At 37.3% G+C, this 19862-nt stretch overlaps 1 protein-coding gene across 2 annotated transcripts in view; it reads left to right on the top strand.

Annotated features, from left to right (window-relative positions):
• LOC101278050 (CD302 antigen) overlaps positions 1 to 19862 on the top strand; it is a 129214-nt gene that overhangs the window by 62531 nt on the left and 46821 nt on the right. For both annotated transcript variants that reach the window (XM_004266281.3, XM_004266283.3), the window contains exons 25-31: positions 2291 to 2517; positions 6667 to 6832; positions 8315 to 8482; positions 9913 to 10029; positions 13445 to 13639; positions 16302 to 16528; positions 18084 to 18252. In XM_004266281.3, the coding sequence (XP_004266329.1) occupies positions 2291 to 2517; positions 6667 to 6832; positions 8315 to 8482; positions 9913 to 10029; positions 13445 to 13639; positions 16302 to 16528; positions 18084 to 18252 (1269 nt within the window). The remainder of the gene's footprint in view (positions 1 to 2290; positions 2518 to 6666; positions 6833 to 8314; positions 8483 to 9912; positions 10030 to 13444; positions 13640 to 16301; positions 16529 to 18083; positions 18253 to 19862) is intronic.

Raw genomic sequence — 19862 nt, 5'->3', positions numbered from 1 at the left:
ATGTCTCTACAAATGACCCAGTTTCATTCCTTTTTATGGCTGAGTAATATTCCATTGTATATATGTACCACATCTTCTTTATCCATTTGTCTGTCGATGGGCATTTAGGTTGCTTCCATGGCCTGGCTCTTGTAAGTAGTGCTGCAGTGAACGTTGTGGTACATGCCTTTTTTTGAATTACGGTTTTCTCAGGGTATATGCCCAGTAGTGGGATTGCTGGGTCATATGGTAATTCTATTTTTAGTTTTTTAAGGCACTTCCATACTGTTCTCCACAGTGGCTGTATCAATTTACATTCCCACCAACAGTGCAAGAGGGTTCCCTTTTCTCCACACCCTCTCCAGCATTTGTTGTTTGTAGATTTTCTGATGATGACCATTCTTACCGGTGTGAGGTGATACCTCATTGTAGTTTTGATTTGCATTTCTCTAATAATTAGTGATGTTGAGCAGCTTTTCATGTGCTTCTTGGCCATCTGTATGTCTTCTTTGGAGAAATGTCTATTTAGGTCTTCCGCCCATTTTTTGATTGGGTTGTTTATTTTTTCAATATTGAGCTGCATGAGCTGTTTATATATTTTGGAGATTAATCCTTTGTCCATTGATTCATTTGCAAATATTTTCTCCCATTCTGAGGGTTGTCTTTTCATTTTGTTTATAGTTTCGTTTGCTGTGCAAAAGCTTTTAAGTTTCTTTAGGTCCCATTTGTTTATTTTCGTTTTTATTTCCATTGCTCTAAGAGGTGGGTCAAAAAAGATGTTGCTGTGATTTATGTCATAGAGTGTTCTGCCTATGTTTTCCTCTAAGAGTTTTATAGTGTTAGGTCTTACATTTAGGTCTCTAATCCATTTTGAGTTTATTTTTGTGGATGGTGTTAGGGAGTATTCTAATTTCATTCATTTACATGTAGCTGTCCAGTTTTCCCAGCACCATTTATTGAAGAGACTGTCTTTTCTCCATTGTGTATCCTTGCCTCCTTTGTCATAGATCAGTTGACCATGGGTGCATGGGTTTATCTCTGGGCTTTCTATCCTGTTCCATTGATCTATATATATATTTTTTTTATCCCTTTTCTTTTCTTTTTTTATATTTAAATGTATTTACTTATTTATTTATGGCTGTGTTGGGTCTTCGTTTCTGTGCGAGGGCTTTCTCTAGTTGCGGCAAGCGGGGGTCACTCTTCACTGCGGTGCACAGGCCTCTCACTATCGCGGCCTCTGTTGTTGCGGAGCACAGGCTCCAGACGTGCAGGCTCAGTAATTGTGGCTCACGGGCCCAGCCGCTCCGCGGCATGTGGGATCCTCCCAGACCAGGGCTCGAACCCATGTCTCCTGCATTGGCAGGCAGACTCTCAACCACTGCACCACCAGGGAAGCCCTGATCTATATTTTTGTTTTTGTGCCAGTACCATATTGTCTTGATGACTGTAGCTTTGTAGTATAGTGTGAAGTCAGGGAGTCTGATTCCTTCTGCTTAGTTTTATTCCCTCAAGACTGCTTTGGCTATTCGGGGTCTTTTGTGTCTCCATACAAATTTTAAGATATTTTGTTCTAGTTCTGTAAAAAATGCCATTGGTAATTTGATAGTTAGTGATTGCATTGAATCTGTAGATTGCTTTGGGTAGTGTGATCATTTTCACAATATTGATTCTACTAATCCAAGAACATGGTATATCTCTCCATCTGTCTCATCTTTGATTTCTTTCATCAGTGTCTTACAGTTTTCTGAGTACTCCATGCGCTCTGAAGAACTTTTTGCTAAATTAATCTTTGCTCATTTGTCTCATACTTTTTAGTAACTGCCTTTTTCAGACAGGTACTGTAAATCAATAGTTCAAATATATCCTCTTAGGGGTGGTTGTATACATTTTTTCGTGGGTTCTCCCAGATGAAAACTTGTAAGGGGACACCCAACACCTCCTGTTGAAGCAGTTCAAACAAAGGAAGAATTCGACACCAATCTGAAATGGTAATCTTATTGCCATTAGAAGTCGTCTACTTTTATTTATAGCTTTTCTCCTATTGCAGTTTACTTTTATTTATAGCTTTTCTCCTTCCTAAATCAGATCAACTAAATCAGAATTTTGTTCTAATTGTAAAAAGCAAATTTGTGGTTCACAAATTTACCTAAGGTATACAGCAAAACATACCTAGTTCTCCCACCCAAAGTCTAAAATAAATGAATAGATAAGTAATACCTAAAGTACATTATTACAGGGAGAAATTTGAAAAAATGTCCCATGACTTGCCAAGTAGGTGGTTTTTGTGGCTTTATTTTTCTTTTACACACAGAAATTGAAAGCAGACAGACCTTGCAGAATACTTCAGAAACTGTGAAGTATCAAAATAATCTGTACAAAATAGTGCTGAAGACTCTGACTTGGACTGATGCTCTCAAGGAGTGCCAGAAAGAAAACATGCAGCTGGTGAGCATCACAGACCCTTACCAGCAGGCCTTCCTGACTGTGCAGGCGGTCCTTCAGAACACCTCTTTATGGATTGGACTCTCCAGTCATGACGTAAGTTTTCGGTCCCACTGCCAGGATTGGGTGACGGAATGTGACCTTTTTTATTGCACACAGCATCTCTCATATCAGACTAAAAGAAACCAGAGATCATAAAATCTTACTCCAGTGAATAAATTTCATGAGGTATGTAATTTTTAGCAGCAGTCATCTTTCCACTGTTGAAAGATCAGGTGCTTTATCGTTTAGCTTAAGAAAAATGTCTAATGGACATAGGCAGCTGAGCACTTCTTTTTATTTATTCCAATCGAAGATGGAGCAGGAATCAGGAGCTGCAATGTCTCCTCAGCCAATGAAAAGAAGAGAGGGAGGGAAGAATTAAAAATTCAGATGGGGTTGGGTGAGTAGAAGCCCATGAACGTTATTAAAGGGCTTTTTATCCCTTTCCGAATCAGCAGAGTGAAATTAAGCCACTCTGCAAAGGGATTAGAATAGCATTTTGCCACATCTCAAGCCCTGATCTTGGGTACTTCTCATTCATTTCATAGCCCAGCAAAGAATGCTAGTCTCCTATTAATTCCCAGCACTAAACTACATACATGTAGCACAAACAGGAATGTTTATGCTACTAAAGCTTTTGGCTATAATTAATAGGGAATCTTTTTTTTTAAAATAAAGCTGTAGCATTCCTCTTAGCATTGTAGGCCATTTTTGCCTCTTTTCTGAGCCTTGTATGTAATAAGCTGGTGCTCTGCCCACGGAGATGTATTGAAAAGTAAGATATAGGGCTGGTATAAAAGGCTGCGTACGTTGTGCACTGATGGGGGTGCCACTTATTTATAAAGACTGTGATGTGAATTTTGCTTCCTGCGTCTGTGCAGTGTGTGACCCGTAAAGCCCTAGTTAGATAAGTGTCACCTGAACCAGTATTCCTAATCCACTCTCGGAGGGAAGGTAATTGGGAGAGTAGGAAAGAAGTGTCCATTGCATTATGAAGCAAACCTGAGTTATGTAGATGGTAGGCTAACCCTCAGTATACCAAGATGGTTTTAGGGCTGCATGGAGAAAATGTGACTGAAGACAAGTTAAGTCCTTGCACAAACCCCAAGTTGAACTGGAGAATGGATGAAAAACTTAAGACTCAGAAGTAAACATTATCTTTGACAAACTCTGGACTTACTACCACCAGCATTTGTCAGAAGCTCAATTAAAGAAGCAGTATTTAGAAATTGCTTGAAGACTAGCTTCTCCAAAATTCTGGATTTTAAAATGTACCCTCAGGTCCAGCCAGGTTATCAGCTTGAACTGCTTCCCTAGACCTCACAGTATCAATTCCTTCATAACATTGCTTTACTTCCTTTCTCTTTTGTGTTTGGCATTATGTGAAACCCATCACTGTGTCTCTTGTGCGGGTGGTAATTAAGTTATCACATTTCCTAGTTTTAACCACCTTAAACCTTTTTAAACAAAAGCAGTATTGTCGCTGGAGAAAAATCATGAAGTTAGAATAAATTAAAAGAATAAAATTGGAATCACCTATAATTCCAGTATCTAGTGATAAATGTGGTTTAAATATTTGGTATACATCCTTCAAGTTATTTTCCTATGTACACGTATTTATTTTTAAGGCACTTCGGATCATACAGTTTTGTAACTTTATTTCCCCACTTGATGATTTCGGTCTTCTTTCTTATCCTATTTTCAGTCATCACCTGTGTTTTTCTTTTCCCTTTTGCTCTTTAACATATTAAATTTTACATAGCTCTTTCTTTTGTATCTTCATGAGCTGCCTGAAATCTTTGGAACATGGCAGAGTGTGAGTAAATACAACTTTACATTGAAAGCAATGGGAAGGTTTTGAAAGATTTTAAACATGGTAGTAACAATATCAGATTTTGACTTGAGAAAAACTATGCTGGGCAGAAGCTGGGGAAGGAAGTGAGCAGTCCAGAGATAGAAGACCAGTTAGAGTTTCTTGTAGACATTCATGCAGGAAATGATGTTGGTCTGGACCGAGGCATGTTTACAGTGTCTGCAGTGCAGCAGTTCTGGGTTATAGAAGGTCTGGAGTGTGGCTGTGAGAGCAGGTCACTCGAGTACATAGAAGTGAAAGTCCATAGAAGAGGAAGTCAAGAAGGCTTGGGAACGGGGTGAGTCATCCACATGAACATAGACGTCCCTAAGTCAGTGGTAGGACCAGGAGGACAGAGCAGGGCATGGGACACCTCCTTAGTAAATATCAGGAAGGAGCAAGGGGGCCAAGACCAAAGTGAATGTCAGAGAGACGGAAGGACTCTGGGAGTTTGCCAAGACCTCAGTGAATGTCAGACAAGAAGGGCATAAACCTCAAAGGAAATGACTGAAGGAAATAAAAATACCCACTACCTCATTCTCATGGCTCTGTGATATCTGAGACTAAAAAAAACAAGCAGCCTTCCCTTGGGGATGCTGAAAGGAACTTATTCTATTAGAAAAGACAGGTTTTAATCAAGATCAATCAAGGTCTAGAATTTAGTGAAGAGATACTTACAGTCTTAATAAAGAGATTTAGTGTTCAGTAAAGAGATGGTGGGAGTGGGATGACTTATCTACAAGGAACAGAAGTTCCAAAGGCCCAGGGACCTGGGTTAGTTGGGAGTGCAACAAGGGGGAAGGAATCCAGGGTAATACTCAGTACAGGCAACATCACAGGGGCAAAGGGCCACATTTGAGGCCACTTGGTTTAGAGATTAACTGGCCATAAGTTTACAACTGGAACACTGGTAGAGAACACTTCTGAATGAAACAGTTGGTGGTGTTGAGGTTTGACCACATTTGCTAGTTTTGGTTCACTAAGGAGACTGTGAGACTGTGTGTGGCCTTTGGCCCAATGTTCCAAATAAACCAGTGATGCAAAATTGCCCCAGGCCTCAGGAAAGCATAGCTCAGTGGGTCAGTGTGGAAGGGCTGGTGCTCTGGCAGCACCACAGGAAAACTCAGGCAGGCCTGTACTTCACAATCCATCTCCTGCACATCTGTACCTACCTTGTAAAGCCTCTCTCAAGACAGGTGGGTGGTCAGGCCCTTGTCAGGATGTAAAGATAGATGTTCACAGACTTCTAGCGCACAATAGAATGTAGTGAATAAGGACGTTTCTCTTCAAAGACAAATGTGAAAAGGGTGGCGTGAGATCCACAGGGCCTGAAGGTTTAAGAGGAAGGGAGCTGACGTCTCTGTAGCTCTTCTTGTGTACCAGATAGCCACTGACTTATGTGTCTTACACGTTACCCCATTAATTCCAACCCCATGAGATTAAGTGTCACATCCATTTAATAGATGAAGGGATGGAAAAGTGGCAAGGTAATGCCACAATCAAAAGCTAACAAGTGACCGAACCGGAATTCAAAACTAGGTATGCTTAGCTCTAAAGCCTGTGTTCTTTCCACTACTACATATTATCTCTAAGTTAATCAGAGCTTACAGTGGTCCTCACTCCATTTTAGCTTTCTGATTTCCAACAACCAATGGTTCCAATTATGTGTGAGGCAGCAAAGCATAATGGTTCAGACCATGGACTCCAGGGCCTAATGGCCTGGATTTGTATCCCAACACTGTGGTTTACATTCTGTGTGACTGTGCACATTACATGACTTCAGTTTTCTCATCTGTAAAATGGATATAATAATAGTACCTATCTCGTATGGTTGTTATGAAGATTATATAATATTTGCAGAGTACCTAAAACAATGCCTGGTATGTAGTAAGTGCTGTGTAAATATGTGCTAAACATAAGATAAAATTAAAAATTATTAGATTGGGGACTTCCCTGGTGGAGCAGTGGTTAAGAATCCACCTGCCAGTGCAGGGGACACGGGTTCAAGCCCTGGTCTGGGAAGATCCCACATGCCACGGAGCAGCTAAGCCCATGCACCACAACTACTGAGCTCACACACCACAACTACTGAAGCCTGCATGCCTAGAGCCCATGCTCTGCAACAAGAGAAGCCACCACAATGAGAAGCCCACGCACTGCAATGAAGAGTAGCCCCAGCTCGCCAGAACTAGAGAAAGCCCGTGTGCAGCAACGAAGACCCAACACAGCCAAAAATAAATAAATAAAATTAAACAAATTTAAAAATTATTAGATCGACCACAAGGGTCAAAATCATACAATAGGGATAACATGAAGTGTAACCACTTAAGATATATTTCTGCTCCATACAGGATGAACTCAACTTTGGTTGGTCAGATGGGAAACATCTTCAATTTAGTCGCTGGGCAGAAAATAATGAACAACTTGAAGACTGTGTAGTATTAGACACTGATGGATTCTGGAAAACATCTGACTGCGATAATAATCAACCAGGCGCTATTTGCTATTATTCAGGAAGTATGCTAATTTCAAATATTTTAATTCTTAAATTGTTATCAGTCTCATGAGTAGTGGAATTTTGAGGAAATGGTTTTGTAAAATCTGGTTTTAAAATTATAAAGTAATTATAATCATGTCCTTTTTACAACAAAATCTGTTGTGAAAATTTGTATTTGAGGAGAATTATTATATGTTAAATATTTTGTCATTAATTTGTTATTTTAGATGTTTTATCTTTATTTTTGTCACCTGACGATAGTAATTGACCTTTGAGTTTTAAGTCCTTGTTAGCCTCATTTTGCATACATTTTGTGTTTATATTCTTATGGAAAACTTACACTGGTGGGAATTCTTTTGTAATTCTTATCATCAATGCTTAACATTTCTTTTATGAGTCACTGTTAAGATTCATTTGGTTGCTAACAGTAATTAGCTCACGCTAGCTTAAGCCCAAAGGAAAATTTAGATCCTCAGAAATGGGGATAGAGCTGAGCCTCCCGAGGAGAGGGGATCTCAAAGCCAGAGATGCTGTCTTGCACCTCTCCTTTCTGTTTCTCTCAGTGGATCTGCACTCTTCTCTTTATGTACTTCCTGCTTCTCTCTGCACTTCCTGCTTCTCTCTGCACATGGTGAAACATGGCAGCTCTGCAGCTTTCAATTTTAGCCGTAACTGGAGATGAATTGACTATCTCTGAATTCCACTTTTCAAATCTGAAAAGAATTGAAAGAGAGAATCTGATAGACTCAACTTAAGTCAGATATGCCGTCTCTAGCCCAGTCGGAGGAAAGTGGTTTTACAGCTTCCAGGGGCCCACATTTGTGGGTTTGTGGTTAGAAAAAACACTACTTCACAAAGGGAGTTGCTGTGAGCTGGGAGAAATATTGCATAGTCTCTACCATGTGTTGAATCAGTGTGATTGGCTTTGAATAGAGCATATCTCTATTTGCATCTTTTTGAATCTGTGGCCTTTTCATAAAATGAAAAAGAAATGCTGAATTCAGATTTTTCTAGATGTCAGATTTTAAATTATTTCTGTTTGCTTTGGTTAAAGCAATAACTTATTTAGAACATCAAGTATTTCATAAAATGTTCTTTTAAAGTTAGAGAAGGTATCAGTAACCAGAAAATTGAAGATGAATTCTCAAAGTCATATTTAGGTGCCTCTTATTATGTTTGTATAGTTTCTCTGAAGTGGCCCCTTGTATTAGAAGTTTGGTGATGCAGGAAGACAGAAACTGCATTTAACCTAATAACACCTCACTTTCCACATTCTTCTACTCATTCCACATCAGGGAAAAGAAAATTGTATTAAGTAATTTCCTTCCTACAGAAAGCCGGTTAAGAGGTCACATTTTATTTGAGCATAAACAGAACAAGCATCACCAGGCTATTATTTCTTGGCTTCCTGAATATTTCCTACAAATCAAGTCTAATTATGATGAACAGGATTTAACATTTATATCTGAAGTTAGAATTCTTACCATTAATTCTTTTTCTAGATGAGACTGAAAAAGAGGTCAAACCAGTTAACAGTGTTCGATGTCCGTCTCCTGTTCTAAATACTCCATGGATACCATTTGAGAAATCTTGCTACAATTTCATGATAACAAAGAATAGATATATAGTGACAACACGAGATGAAGTTCATTCTCAATGCCAGACACTGAGTGAGTATGTTGTATGGCCATTATATGTTGCATTATGCTCGTTAGTAAACAAATCTCATCTGAGTGTATTATATTCAATAAATATTTCTAATTAGCGCTAGTAACTAGAACTCAAAAATATTCATCTCCTAATTTCTACATTATCAATGACAAAGTATGAAAATTTGTGTTTAGTTAAAATGGAAAGTATAGGAGTTATCTCCTTTCTTACCCATCCATTAGGGAACTAGTCTCTCTTTAGATGTATAAATGGGTTCTACTTAAAAAGAGAAAGAAATGACACTAGAGAGCAGAGAGCTGGATATTAAATCAAGTTAGGCTGTGGGCAGAGAAAATAGGCCAGTTTGAGTAGTTGAAAACTTAGATAAGCCAGAAAGAAGCAGCTCTGCTTAAAAGAAATAAACATTTCATACTTTCAGCTCTCAGGACTCTCCAGGTATTTCCTATGAGATCCACTGAGGATTTGTGACTTTTGAACAATGGACCCATCAACTTTATAGGAAGTTCCTATGGAAAATGTCAAACCGTTATTCCCCAAAGTGTGTTCTGTGGAACACTACTCTTGAGATGTTCTGTAAAGAAAAAGATCCTTAGTTAAAGAACAAGGGTGAGAAATACCACACATCTTCACTTCCTTTTAAACATTATCAAATGTGCATTAGCAAATACTTTAAGAAATACTGACATGAATGAACTAGTTTACTTTTGGTTAACCAAAATTTGTAAAGTTTTTTTCAATGTAGCTCTTTTCCGAGGAACACACTTTGGGAAATATTAAACTTTTAAAATCCTGTTATAACAGTCATCGCTAAGGAAAAGGAAGGTCTGTCTTTTAGCCCATCTAAGAGGTTTTTATTTATTATAGTCTTTGACAGTGTGTCATTAATATAGGTGGATTTATACCAACTCAAAATAAGCCTTAAATGGGGAAAAGGAAAGTGAATCAATGTTTCAAATTCTCCTCTCAGCTACTAGTTTTCCACTATTCTGTGAGAGCAAATTGAAGATCAAAACGTTTGAAAGGGCTTCCCTGGTGGCGCAGTGGTTGGGAGTCCGCCTGCCGATGCAGGGGACATGGGTTCGTGTCCCAGTCCGGGAGGATCCCACATGCCGCGGAGCGGCTGGGCCCGTGAGCCATGGCCGCTGAGCCTGCGCATCCGGAGCCTGTGCTCCGCAACGGGAGAGGCCACAGCAGTGAGAGGCCCACGTACCGCAAGAAAAAAAAAAAAAAAAAGTTTGAAAATGTTTTAACCTATTCATTTAGTACAACAAGATAGTTAGATAGTTTTAATTTATATGTCTTTCTTATTTTCTACTATTGTTTAAGTTTTGGAGTGTGTTAAACTGGGAAATAAAAATGACTAAATCTATCAAACAAAGTGTTCTAAATAATTAATTATTTAAATTATTGACTCTTTTTTATTTAACAGATCCAAAATCACATATTCTGAGTATTCGAGATGAAAAAGAGAACAACTTTGTTCTTGAGCAGCTTCTACGCTACCATTACATGGCTTCATGGGTCATGTTAGGTATAACTTATGAAAGTAAGTTGTAAATCTACTGTTTTTCACTATTTATATTCATAGTTCATTATAAACTACTTGTTTATCAAGCTGTGAAAGTATATTCTTCAGAGTATATATGTTAATCAGTATACAAAATTATAATTATGCACTTAGCATAACTTAATACAAATACCAAGACAGTTTTTGTGTCTCTGCTCTGCTACTAAAATGCCTTTACCACCAAGCTTAGAGTTAAATGGTGGAAAATAATTTCCTTTCTTCACCCTCCCTCCTAGCAGTACAAGACTAACTAAAATGACTGCACTCCTGCATAAATCTCCAATACTTACTTTATATCTCTATGTATGTGGGATGAGTGAGAAGAGAAATACGCTTCTACTAATGTTGCATCTTTGGTTTTATATCATTGGCTTGGGGTATACATTACAAAAATGAGACACATAGTCTGCCAATGGGGTAGAATATTTGAGATTGCAAATGCCACAAATTCAAGATATAATTGCTATGAAATTTTTTTTAAAACACAGACTCTAATAATAGGGGAAATAAGACCAATTTAGAAAGATACTCAATTAGAGGTATCCTGAAAATCATAAAGTTTTGGAATTAGAAAAAATCACTGTGTGGGCATAAAGCATTAAAATCATACATTCACCCCAAAAAAGGGGCTTAATAAGGGGCACAGGACAATGATAGCTAGAGGTAGGGTAGGCAAAGAAACTTAATTACTCAAATCTGACCATTTTAAAAATAGTCTTCTCTTTGCTATCTAACCTGTCTCTTTCTTAGAATTACTCAGGTTTTTCTTAAATGTTTATGGCTTGCAGATGAGGTAACAAAAATTAAGCTATCAAGTAATGGGTAAGACTTGGGTTGCCAGCTGAAGATTAGTTCATCATGGTAGGACTTAGTTGCCCAATTCTTTTCTCTGATGATGCTTGAACACTCTTAAATTTAAGAATGGAAGAAAATGGAGAGGAACTAGGTAGAAAGTTCCCAGGCTTTACCTGAAAGTGACTGAGGAAACAGTGATCCCATGTGGAGCAACAGAAACTATACCCAGGATATAGTTAGAGATTTCAATTGTACCCTTTGCTGTACTTTGTTAGTTATATTATCAGAAACAACTGAAAATGTTTTCTGTATTCTGCAAAGCATTTTCAGATCTGTAGGCTTTCTTTTAATCATCTTAACTTCTTTTATAAGATGTAGTTGTAACAAAACTTCTATTAAAATATACAGACATATAAGAGACATATAGAAAGATATTTCCAGCAAACAGTAAATTTGGCTTAAAACTAATTCTTACTGGCTTAATTTATATCCATAGTGGTTTTTTATCACTTAAATATGCTTAAATATTATTTAATTGTATATACCACCTATACAAAGGATTCTGGTTTTTTTTAAAGTTCTGACTCTTCAAAAGTAGGGCCGCGAATAGAAATTACTAAGAGAAGCCATGTGTCAACTGAGAGATATTTCAAGCCAAGTGAAAAAGTGACTCTTTTGTTATAACAGCTTTAGAAATATACCATTGCCCATCGCATGGGCCAGAAAATTGTAACTTTATTAACATTGGGGGAGAGGGAGAGAGGGACTCAAAGACATGAGGTGAGATAAAGCAGCAAGCAAGAACCAAATCACATGTACCAGATTCCTTGTGTATCATGGCTGCAGGCAGATGTTTAGGTAGAATGCCATGGGAGACGGTAATCAGTGAAAGGAAGAAATAACCAGGACAACAAGGAGTATGTGTAGGTAATAATGACATCACTCTTCATACCAATTCATAATTTTAATAGGCCTAGCAACTTGTTTTACCAAAAACTTTAGTAAGGTATATTCACGTAGCATACAATTCAGCCATTTAAGGTGTACAATTTAGTGGCTTTTGGTATAGTCACAGGGTTGTGCAACTATCGCTGTCCCCCAAAGAAACATCATACCCATTTAGCAGTCCCTCCTCATTCCCCATCCCCTCTCCCAACCCTCAGCAACCACTGATCTATTTTCTGTCTCTACAGATTGCCTACTCTAGGTATTTCATGTACGTGAGATCATATAATATGTGACTATTTTGTGAATGGCTTATTCCACTTAGCATAATGGTTTCAAGGTTTATGCATGTGGCACTGTAGCAAGTATCATTCCTTTTTTGGCTGAATAATATCCCATTGTATGGATATACCTCATTTTATTTATCCATTCATTAGTTGATGGGTATTTAGGTTTTCACTTTTTTGGTTATTATGAATAACATTCATGTACAAGTTTTTATGTGGATATATGTTTTTGTTTCTCTTGGGTATATACCTAGGAGTGGAATTGCTGGGTCTTTGTGTAACTCTTTGAAGAACTAACAGATGGTTTTCCAAAGCTGCTGTATCATTGTCCATTAGGGGTTCCAATTTCTCCATATCATGCCAACAGTTGCTTTTATCTGTTATGTTGATTATAGCCATCCCAGTGGGTACGAAGTGGTATCTCATTGAGGTTTTTATTTCATATCCCTATTGATTAATGATATTAAACATCGTTTCGTGTGCTTATTGACTATTTGTATGTTATCTTTGGAGAAATCTATATTCTGATCCTTTTCCCATTTTTTAAATTATTTGTCTTTTTTATTACTGAGTTTTAAGCACTTTTTAATGTATTCTGGATATAAGTCCCTTGTCAAAGAAATGATCTGTAAATATTTTCTCTCATCACTTTCTTGGTAGTATAATTTGTAGCACAAAAACTTTAAAAATTTTAATGAAGCCCAGTTTGTCTATTTTTTATTTTATCACTTGTGTCTATCGACTTTGCCTATCCTAGGCTCGTGAAGACATACTCCTGAGTTTTCTTCTAGGAGTTTTATAGTTTTAGCTCTTACATATAGGTCTGTGATCAATTTTGAGTTTTTTGTATGGTGAAAGGAGAAGGTCCAACTTCACTTTTTTTGCATGTAGATATCCTGTTGTCCCAGGAACTATTCTTTCCCCATTGAATTGTCTTGGCGCCCTTGTCAAAAATCAATTGACATAAATTGTGCACAGTGTAGGTCCAGAGAAGAGGTTTCTATCACTAGTTTTATATATGTTAATTTTTTAAATAAAATAATTGTGTTAATTTCCATTACAATTAAACATATATGTAGGAAAAAATGAATATTGGATGAAAAAAATAACAAAATGTAAAGTTATTTCAGGATGGTAGAATGATAAATAAATATAAATTTTCATGTTTATAATGTGTACTTTCTATATTAAAAATAAGCATGGTTTACTGTTAGAAAATATTTTAGAGGGATACACATAATTATACAACCTTTTAGAAGGTGGTGAAAGGAGAAAGAAAATTAGTTGAGTTTGAAATATTAACCTCATAAGTGTAACTCAAGTCTTGATTTAATCTCTAAGCATAGAAAAAAGTGTTTCTTTTCTAGATAATTCTCTCATGTGGTCTGATAAGACCACGCTGTCATATACACACTGGAGATCAGGAAGACCAGCTGTAAAAAATGACAAGTTTTTTGCTGGCTTGAATACTGATGGTTTCTGGGATATTCAAACCTTCAATGTTGTTGAAGACATACTTTACTTTCACCAGCACAGCATTCTGGCTTGCAAAATTGAAATGGGTAAGTATGCTAATGTAGGGTTTCTACTCCAGGGAAAGAGAATGTAAAGTCATTAGCTTCACTAGCGGGAATCATGCAGTTGTACTTTTTGAGTGGCTCCCTTGTATTCAGTCCTATGAGAGGCGCTGTAGACGTCACAGAGGAAGGAAAAGACACACTCCCTGGTGTCATGGTCTTGATCTCAAGGAATAAAATGTAGTTGGGGAGACAGCATTAAATGTTTATCACTGTTTTATGCAGGTTAGTCTTAGGTTATTTGGTACAGGCTTACATTTGTTGGGAAGTCAAAAGAGACCAATGAAAACAGGAATAATGAAAACAAAGAATGTACTGAGGAGGAGGAAAAACTTGGTTGGGCCTTGAAGGCTGGATAAGATTTCTATAAATAAGGAAGTGTGTTTGGGTAGAGTTTTGACATTACAGGCCGAAAGTGAATGTCTCTCAACCTTGCCTAATTCCTTAAATACGTGTATTTTTAAATGCATGTCAGTTTTTAAATTTTCACAGCTTAAAAACTGTTCCTATGGCCATTCTGCTCTAAGCCCTCTGCTAACATGGAGCCCATCACAGTTGCATCCAGGCCCATTTTCTCCCTCCACAGTCCTGCAGAATAACTTTCTGATGCACCATTTCCATCAACAATCTCCAGGGATTCCCTATTATTAATTGCTTTGAGTTCATGTAAGCTTTTGAGACTTTTTAGAAACCAGAGTCTCTTCTAAAATTCTAGGCATTCTCTCAGTCTCCATTTTTTTCCCCATTTTTGGTTCAGTAAGTATCTTTTCCTGTCACGCTGATCTCTTCACTGTCCCATGTACAGTGTATACCCATTCTCATTTGCACCTTTATTTATGGTTTTTTTTCCTGTCATGATGTCTTCTACCTTCTTTTTTCTTTCCTTTTTAAATAAAATTTTCATTTTAGAATAGTTTTATATTTACAGAAAAGTCGCAGAGATACTACAGAGAATTCCCATATATACCATAACCAGTTTCCCCTGTTGTTGACATCTAACATTAGTATGGTACACTTGTCACAACAAATAAACCAATGTTGGTAAATTATTATTACCTAAAGTCCATACCTTGTTCAGATTTTCTTAGTTTTTACTTTATGTTGGTTTTCTGTTCAGGAATTCATCCAGGATACTGTGTTACACTTGGTCTTCATGTCTTCCTAGGTTCTTCTCAGCTGTGATAGTTTCTCAGATTTTCTTGCTTTTTTGGACAATTTCAAGGAGCACTGGTCATGTGTTTTGTAGAATGTCCCTCAGTTTGGGTTGGCTGATGTTTTTCTCATGATTAAACTGGGGTTATGGGTTTGGGGTTTAGGGAAAAAACCACAGAGGTAAAATGTCATTCTCATCACATCCTGTGAAGGGTATATTCTGTCAGCATGACTTACTTATCACTGTTGATTTTAACCTTGATCACCTGGGTCTAGGTAACATTCATTAGCTTTCCCCACTGCAGAGTTACTCTTCTTCCCCCTTTCCATGTCATACTCTTTGTAAGGAAGTTACCATACTCAGTCCTTACTTGTGGAATGGAGAGTTATTCTCTACCTTCCTGAGGTGGGAAGTATCTATATAAGTTACTTGGAATTCTACACAGGAGATTTGTCTATTCTCTCCCGTTAAAAAAAATTTATTTCATCATTTATTTATATCAGCACAGACTCATGGTTACTTATTTTATACTTTGGGTTATAATCTAATAGACTATATTATTTAATATTTTGCTCAAATTGTTTCAGATTTGGCCATTGGGAGCTCTTTTACTTGGCTTCTGTGTCCTTTTGAAATACCATCATTGTGGTTTTATTATTACTGTTGTTTGTTTTTAGCTGACTTTCTGGTTACCTTATTTCTTTTTGGTCCTAATTTCATCTAACCTAAAGTCTGGAGATCTAATTTATCAAGCAGGTTTTCTGACTCCCTTAATTCAGATGACTCTTTCTTTCTCTAGTCAGTCACACATATTTTAGTGGTTAATTGTTTTGCCCTCATTTCAGGTGGTGTTGTTTTCTGTGCCCAACTAATATGTGAGCTCCTTAAATAAAAGACAATGTTTATCCCTTTTTTTAATCACTCAGACAATTGTAATAGTTAAGAGCCTATTATATATGCTGTGGCTATAAGAGAAAGTATGCATTTGACCTCCCTTATTAATAAGAGGCCCAGTTTTATTTATTTTTTATTTATTTATTTATTTTTTAAAGTATCTGATCAAGGCTATCCAAGGGTTCAGGGGAGGAAGTTTTTTTTTTTAATATTGATTGATTTATTTATTTTTGGCTGTGTTGGGTCTTCGTTTCCGTGCCTGGGCTTTCTCTGGTTGTGGCAAGCGGGGGCCACTCTTCATCGCGGTGCGCGGGCCTCTCACTATCGCGGCCTCTGTTGTTGTGGAGCACAGGCTCCAGACGCGCAGGCTCAGTAATTGTGGCTCATGGGCCCAGTTGCTCCGTGGCATGTGGGATCTTCCCAGACCAGGGCTCGAACCCGTGTCCCCTGCATTGGCAGGCAGATTCTCAACCACTGCACCACCAGGGATGCCCCAGTTTTATTTAACTTTTGAAATGATTGCATGTCCAACCTTACCCAAAATATGTATTTTGAATAATTTAAATTTAATCACTCACACTTTTAATTTAAATATTACAGTTGACTACAAGGAAGACTATAATACTACTCTGCCACGGTTTATTCCACATGAAGATGGTATTTATAATGTTATTCAAAGAAGGGTAACATGGTATGAAGCATTAAATACATGTTCGCAAAGTGGAGGTCATTTGGCAAGTGTTCATGACCAAAATGGCCAGCTTTTTCTGGAAGATATTGTAAAGCGCGATGGATTTCCACTATGGGTTGGGCTCTCAAGTCATGATGTAAGTCTTGTTTTGTTTTCCAGAAATTTTCCAGATATGTTAGAGGGCTGGAAATCTGAGCATAAGATATTAATTCAAAGTATAACATCAGATTAAGTCCTCGGATTACATTTGCATCCCATAGTGCTTTCTATCTTTTCACAACATAGAGCAAATGGAAAATTATATTTATAGAGTGATCTAGGCAAATGGCCAGGACTGCAGCTGCCCTGGACACTGCCAAGCCATCCCAAGGGCTTAGTAGATTAATGTCTCAACAACACCCCTGTAACCTATTTAGGATAGACCAGTTGGAGAGCTGGTGAAAAGGGAATAGCACAGGATCAGAAAAACCTGAGTTCCAATACGAGTGGCAGGTCTTCTGTTTACGTGTTGGGTGATCACAAGCAAGTTATTAAACCTTTGCAAGCTTATTTCCTCATCTGTAAAATTGGGGTGATAATATTTTCCTTAATAGAGGATTATTAGCACAAAATTTATACTGTATAAGGTGCCAAGTAAAACTCTTAACATTAGGACTAATAGATGTATATTTTCTCCCCACTTTCCCCCTAGAAATTAACACTAATTTGAAAATAATTTTCTGCAGGTAAACACATCTTTTGTACCACTATTCGAACCCTATTAATTAGTATATTCATGTACTGATAATGATGTCTAGTATACAAAAAATAGACATCTACTGAGATTAGAATTGAAGGCCTAATTTAAATAATCTTTAGAACAAAGTGGGGAAAATAAAAGGATGGCAAATTAGGATTATAGAATCAAGAACAAGTCAAAACTAATCTTCCCGTATGAGTTTCTTGGGAAGTATTTTTCTCTTCCAGACCCCTGCTGGTTGATGACTTCTGTAATATGAAAAAATCTAGCCAGAGACACAAACCACAAAACTATAAAACATAAAAGACAATATTTAGAATAATGTGAAGGTTGAGACTGTAAATCTGTAATTGTGACAAATGGAAGACATTTGCATGTCATCTAATTTCAAGTGTTATATAAACTCATCCTTTAAACAAAAAAAACAAATCTAGAGATATAGTAACCCTGTCTCTAACTTTAAAGTCCTATTTAAATTACGCCAGAGCAAATGTCTCAGATCAATGCATCAAAAGTAAATCCCTGATTTTACAAGTAGGTCCAGATCTACAATACTTGTAAGCAAATAATTAACACTCCGTCCCTGTATTTTTTATAGCATGCATGTTCTTCTTTTTTTTTTTTTAACATCTTTATTGGGGTATAATTGCTTTACAATGGTGTGTTAGTTTCTGCTTTATAACAAAGTGAATCAGTTATACATATACATATGTTCCCATATCTCTTCCCTCTTGCGTCTCCCTCCCTCCCACCCTCCCTATCCCACCCCTCCAGGCTGTCACAAAGCACCGAGCTGGTATCACTGTGCTATGCAGCTGCTTCCCACTAGCTACCTACCTTACGTTTGTTAGTGTATATATGTCCATGCCTCTCTCTCCATGCATGTTCTTCTTAATGTTCTTTTTGAAGTCATACATCTGAATTCAAGTTATCTCTATTATTCTTAACACAGGGAAGTGAATCAAGTTTTGAATGGTCTGATGGCAGCGCCTTTGACTACATCCCATGGAAAGATAAAAAATCTGCTGGAAATTGTGTTGTCTTGGATCCAAAAGGAATTTGGAAACATGAAAAATGCAACTCTGTTAAGGATGGTGCTATTTGTTATAAACCTACAAAATGTAAGACTTGATTTCAAATAACTGTATATTTACTGAAACATGACATTTATTTTATGCACATGATTAAATACTCAAAGGAACTTTTTGTAGATTTTAAATAAGGTTTATTCACAAGTCCTATCAAAATACTTTTGATACTTTGTGAAGAGAAACAAATATGATATGCCCATTCAGGGAATTTGTTCTCAAAGACTTTCAATTGTTCTGTCACTAGATGAGTTTTACTCTAGAATTTGTGAATTTTAATTTCACTTAGCAATGTTTTTCAAAGGCTGAGATGCTTCTTTTAAAAAAGGGTTCCACAGCATAGAAATTTGGGAAATACCTCTATGATTTACCATATTGATGGCTCTGAAAGTTTCTATAGTAAAGAGTTTCTATAGTAAAGAAATGTTTTGTGTAACTAAATGTTTTCCAAACATGTAGGATCCTTAAAATCTAAGGAAAGAGCCCCTTCCATCAGGGACTGGACCTGGGGTCGTCCCTGGTGGGTGGAGTATGAATCATGATGAAGAGCACAAGAACCTACAACACAAGCTGCAGAGGCGCTCTGGGCAGGCCACGAGATGGTGGCCATGTGGTTATCTGAAGCTTCTGGTTCTCTCAGTGCTTACCATATTTTCTGTTCTGAAGAATCCTCAAGAGAAGATTTAACATTTGGAATTTCAACAGATTTAAGCAGAAGAAAATGTGAACACCTTATCTAGATATACAAGTGAATACAAGAAAAGGAGAATGATATAGAGAATGAGGAATAAAGACACAATCAAGAACTGACATCTTAGTTGTTAGGTATAGAAAATAAATTTAGTCTTTTAGAAAAACAATTGAAATACATGAGAAATATGATAAAGTATGTAGAAATGGAGAGGACATCTGTGTTAGAGAAACCGATTTTATAGGATAAAGGAGAATGAAAACAGCTCAAACACAAATTCAGTGATGTACTGGGTTGAATGGTGTTCCCCAAAATGCATGTCCACCCAGAACCTCAGAATGTGACCTTATTTAGAAATAGTCTTTACAGAGGTAGTTAGTTACGATGAGGTCATACTAGATTAGGATGGACCCTAAATCCAGTGACTGGTGTTCTTATAAGAGGAGAGACTCAGACGCACAGGAAGAAGGCCATTTGATAACAGAGGCAGAGATTGCAGTGATGCAGCTACAAGCCAAGGATTGCCAGCAACCACGAGAAGCTAGGAGAGAGGCATGAAACAGATCCTTCCTCAGAGCCTCTAGAAAGAACCAACCCTGCTAACACCTTATTTTCAGACTTGTAGTCTCCAGAACTATGAGAGAATACATTTCTGTCGTTTTAAGTCAACAAGTTTGTGCTAATTGATTATGGCAGCCCTGGGAAACGAATACAAGTGCAAACTTATACTGGATCTTAAAAAGAAAATAACAAGTACTGGTGAGGATGTGGAGAAATTGGAACCCTTGTGCATTGCTGGTGGGAACGTGAAATGGTGTGTAGCCACTGTAGAAAATGGTATGATGACTCCTCAAAAAACTTAACATAGAATTACTGTATGATCCAGCAATCCCACATCTGGGTATGTACCCAAAAGAAGTGAAAACAGGGACTCGAACAGATATTTGTAAAA

The sequence above is a fragment of the Orcinus orca genome, chromosome 7, assembly GCF_937001465.1.
Source record: "Orcinus orca chromosome 7, mOrcOrc1.1, whole genome shotgun sequence".
In the NCBI taxonomy this organism is placed as follows: domain Eukaryota; kingdom Metazoa; phylum Chordata; class Mammalia; order Artiodactyla; family Delphinidae; genus Orcinus; species Orcinus orca.
This window is presented reverse-complemented; position numbering and strand designations above follow the sequence as displayed.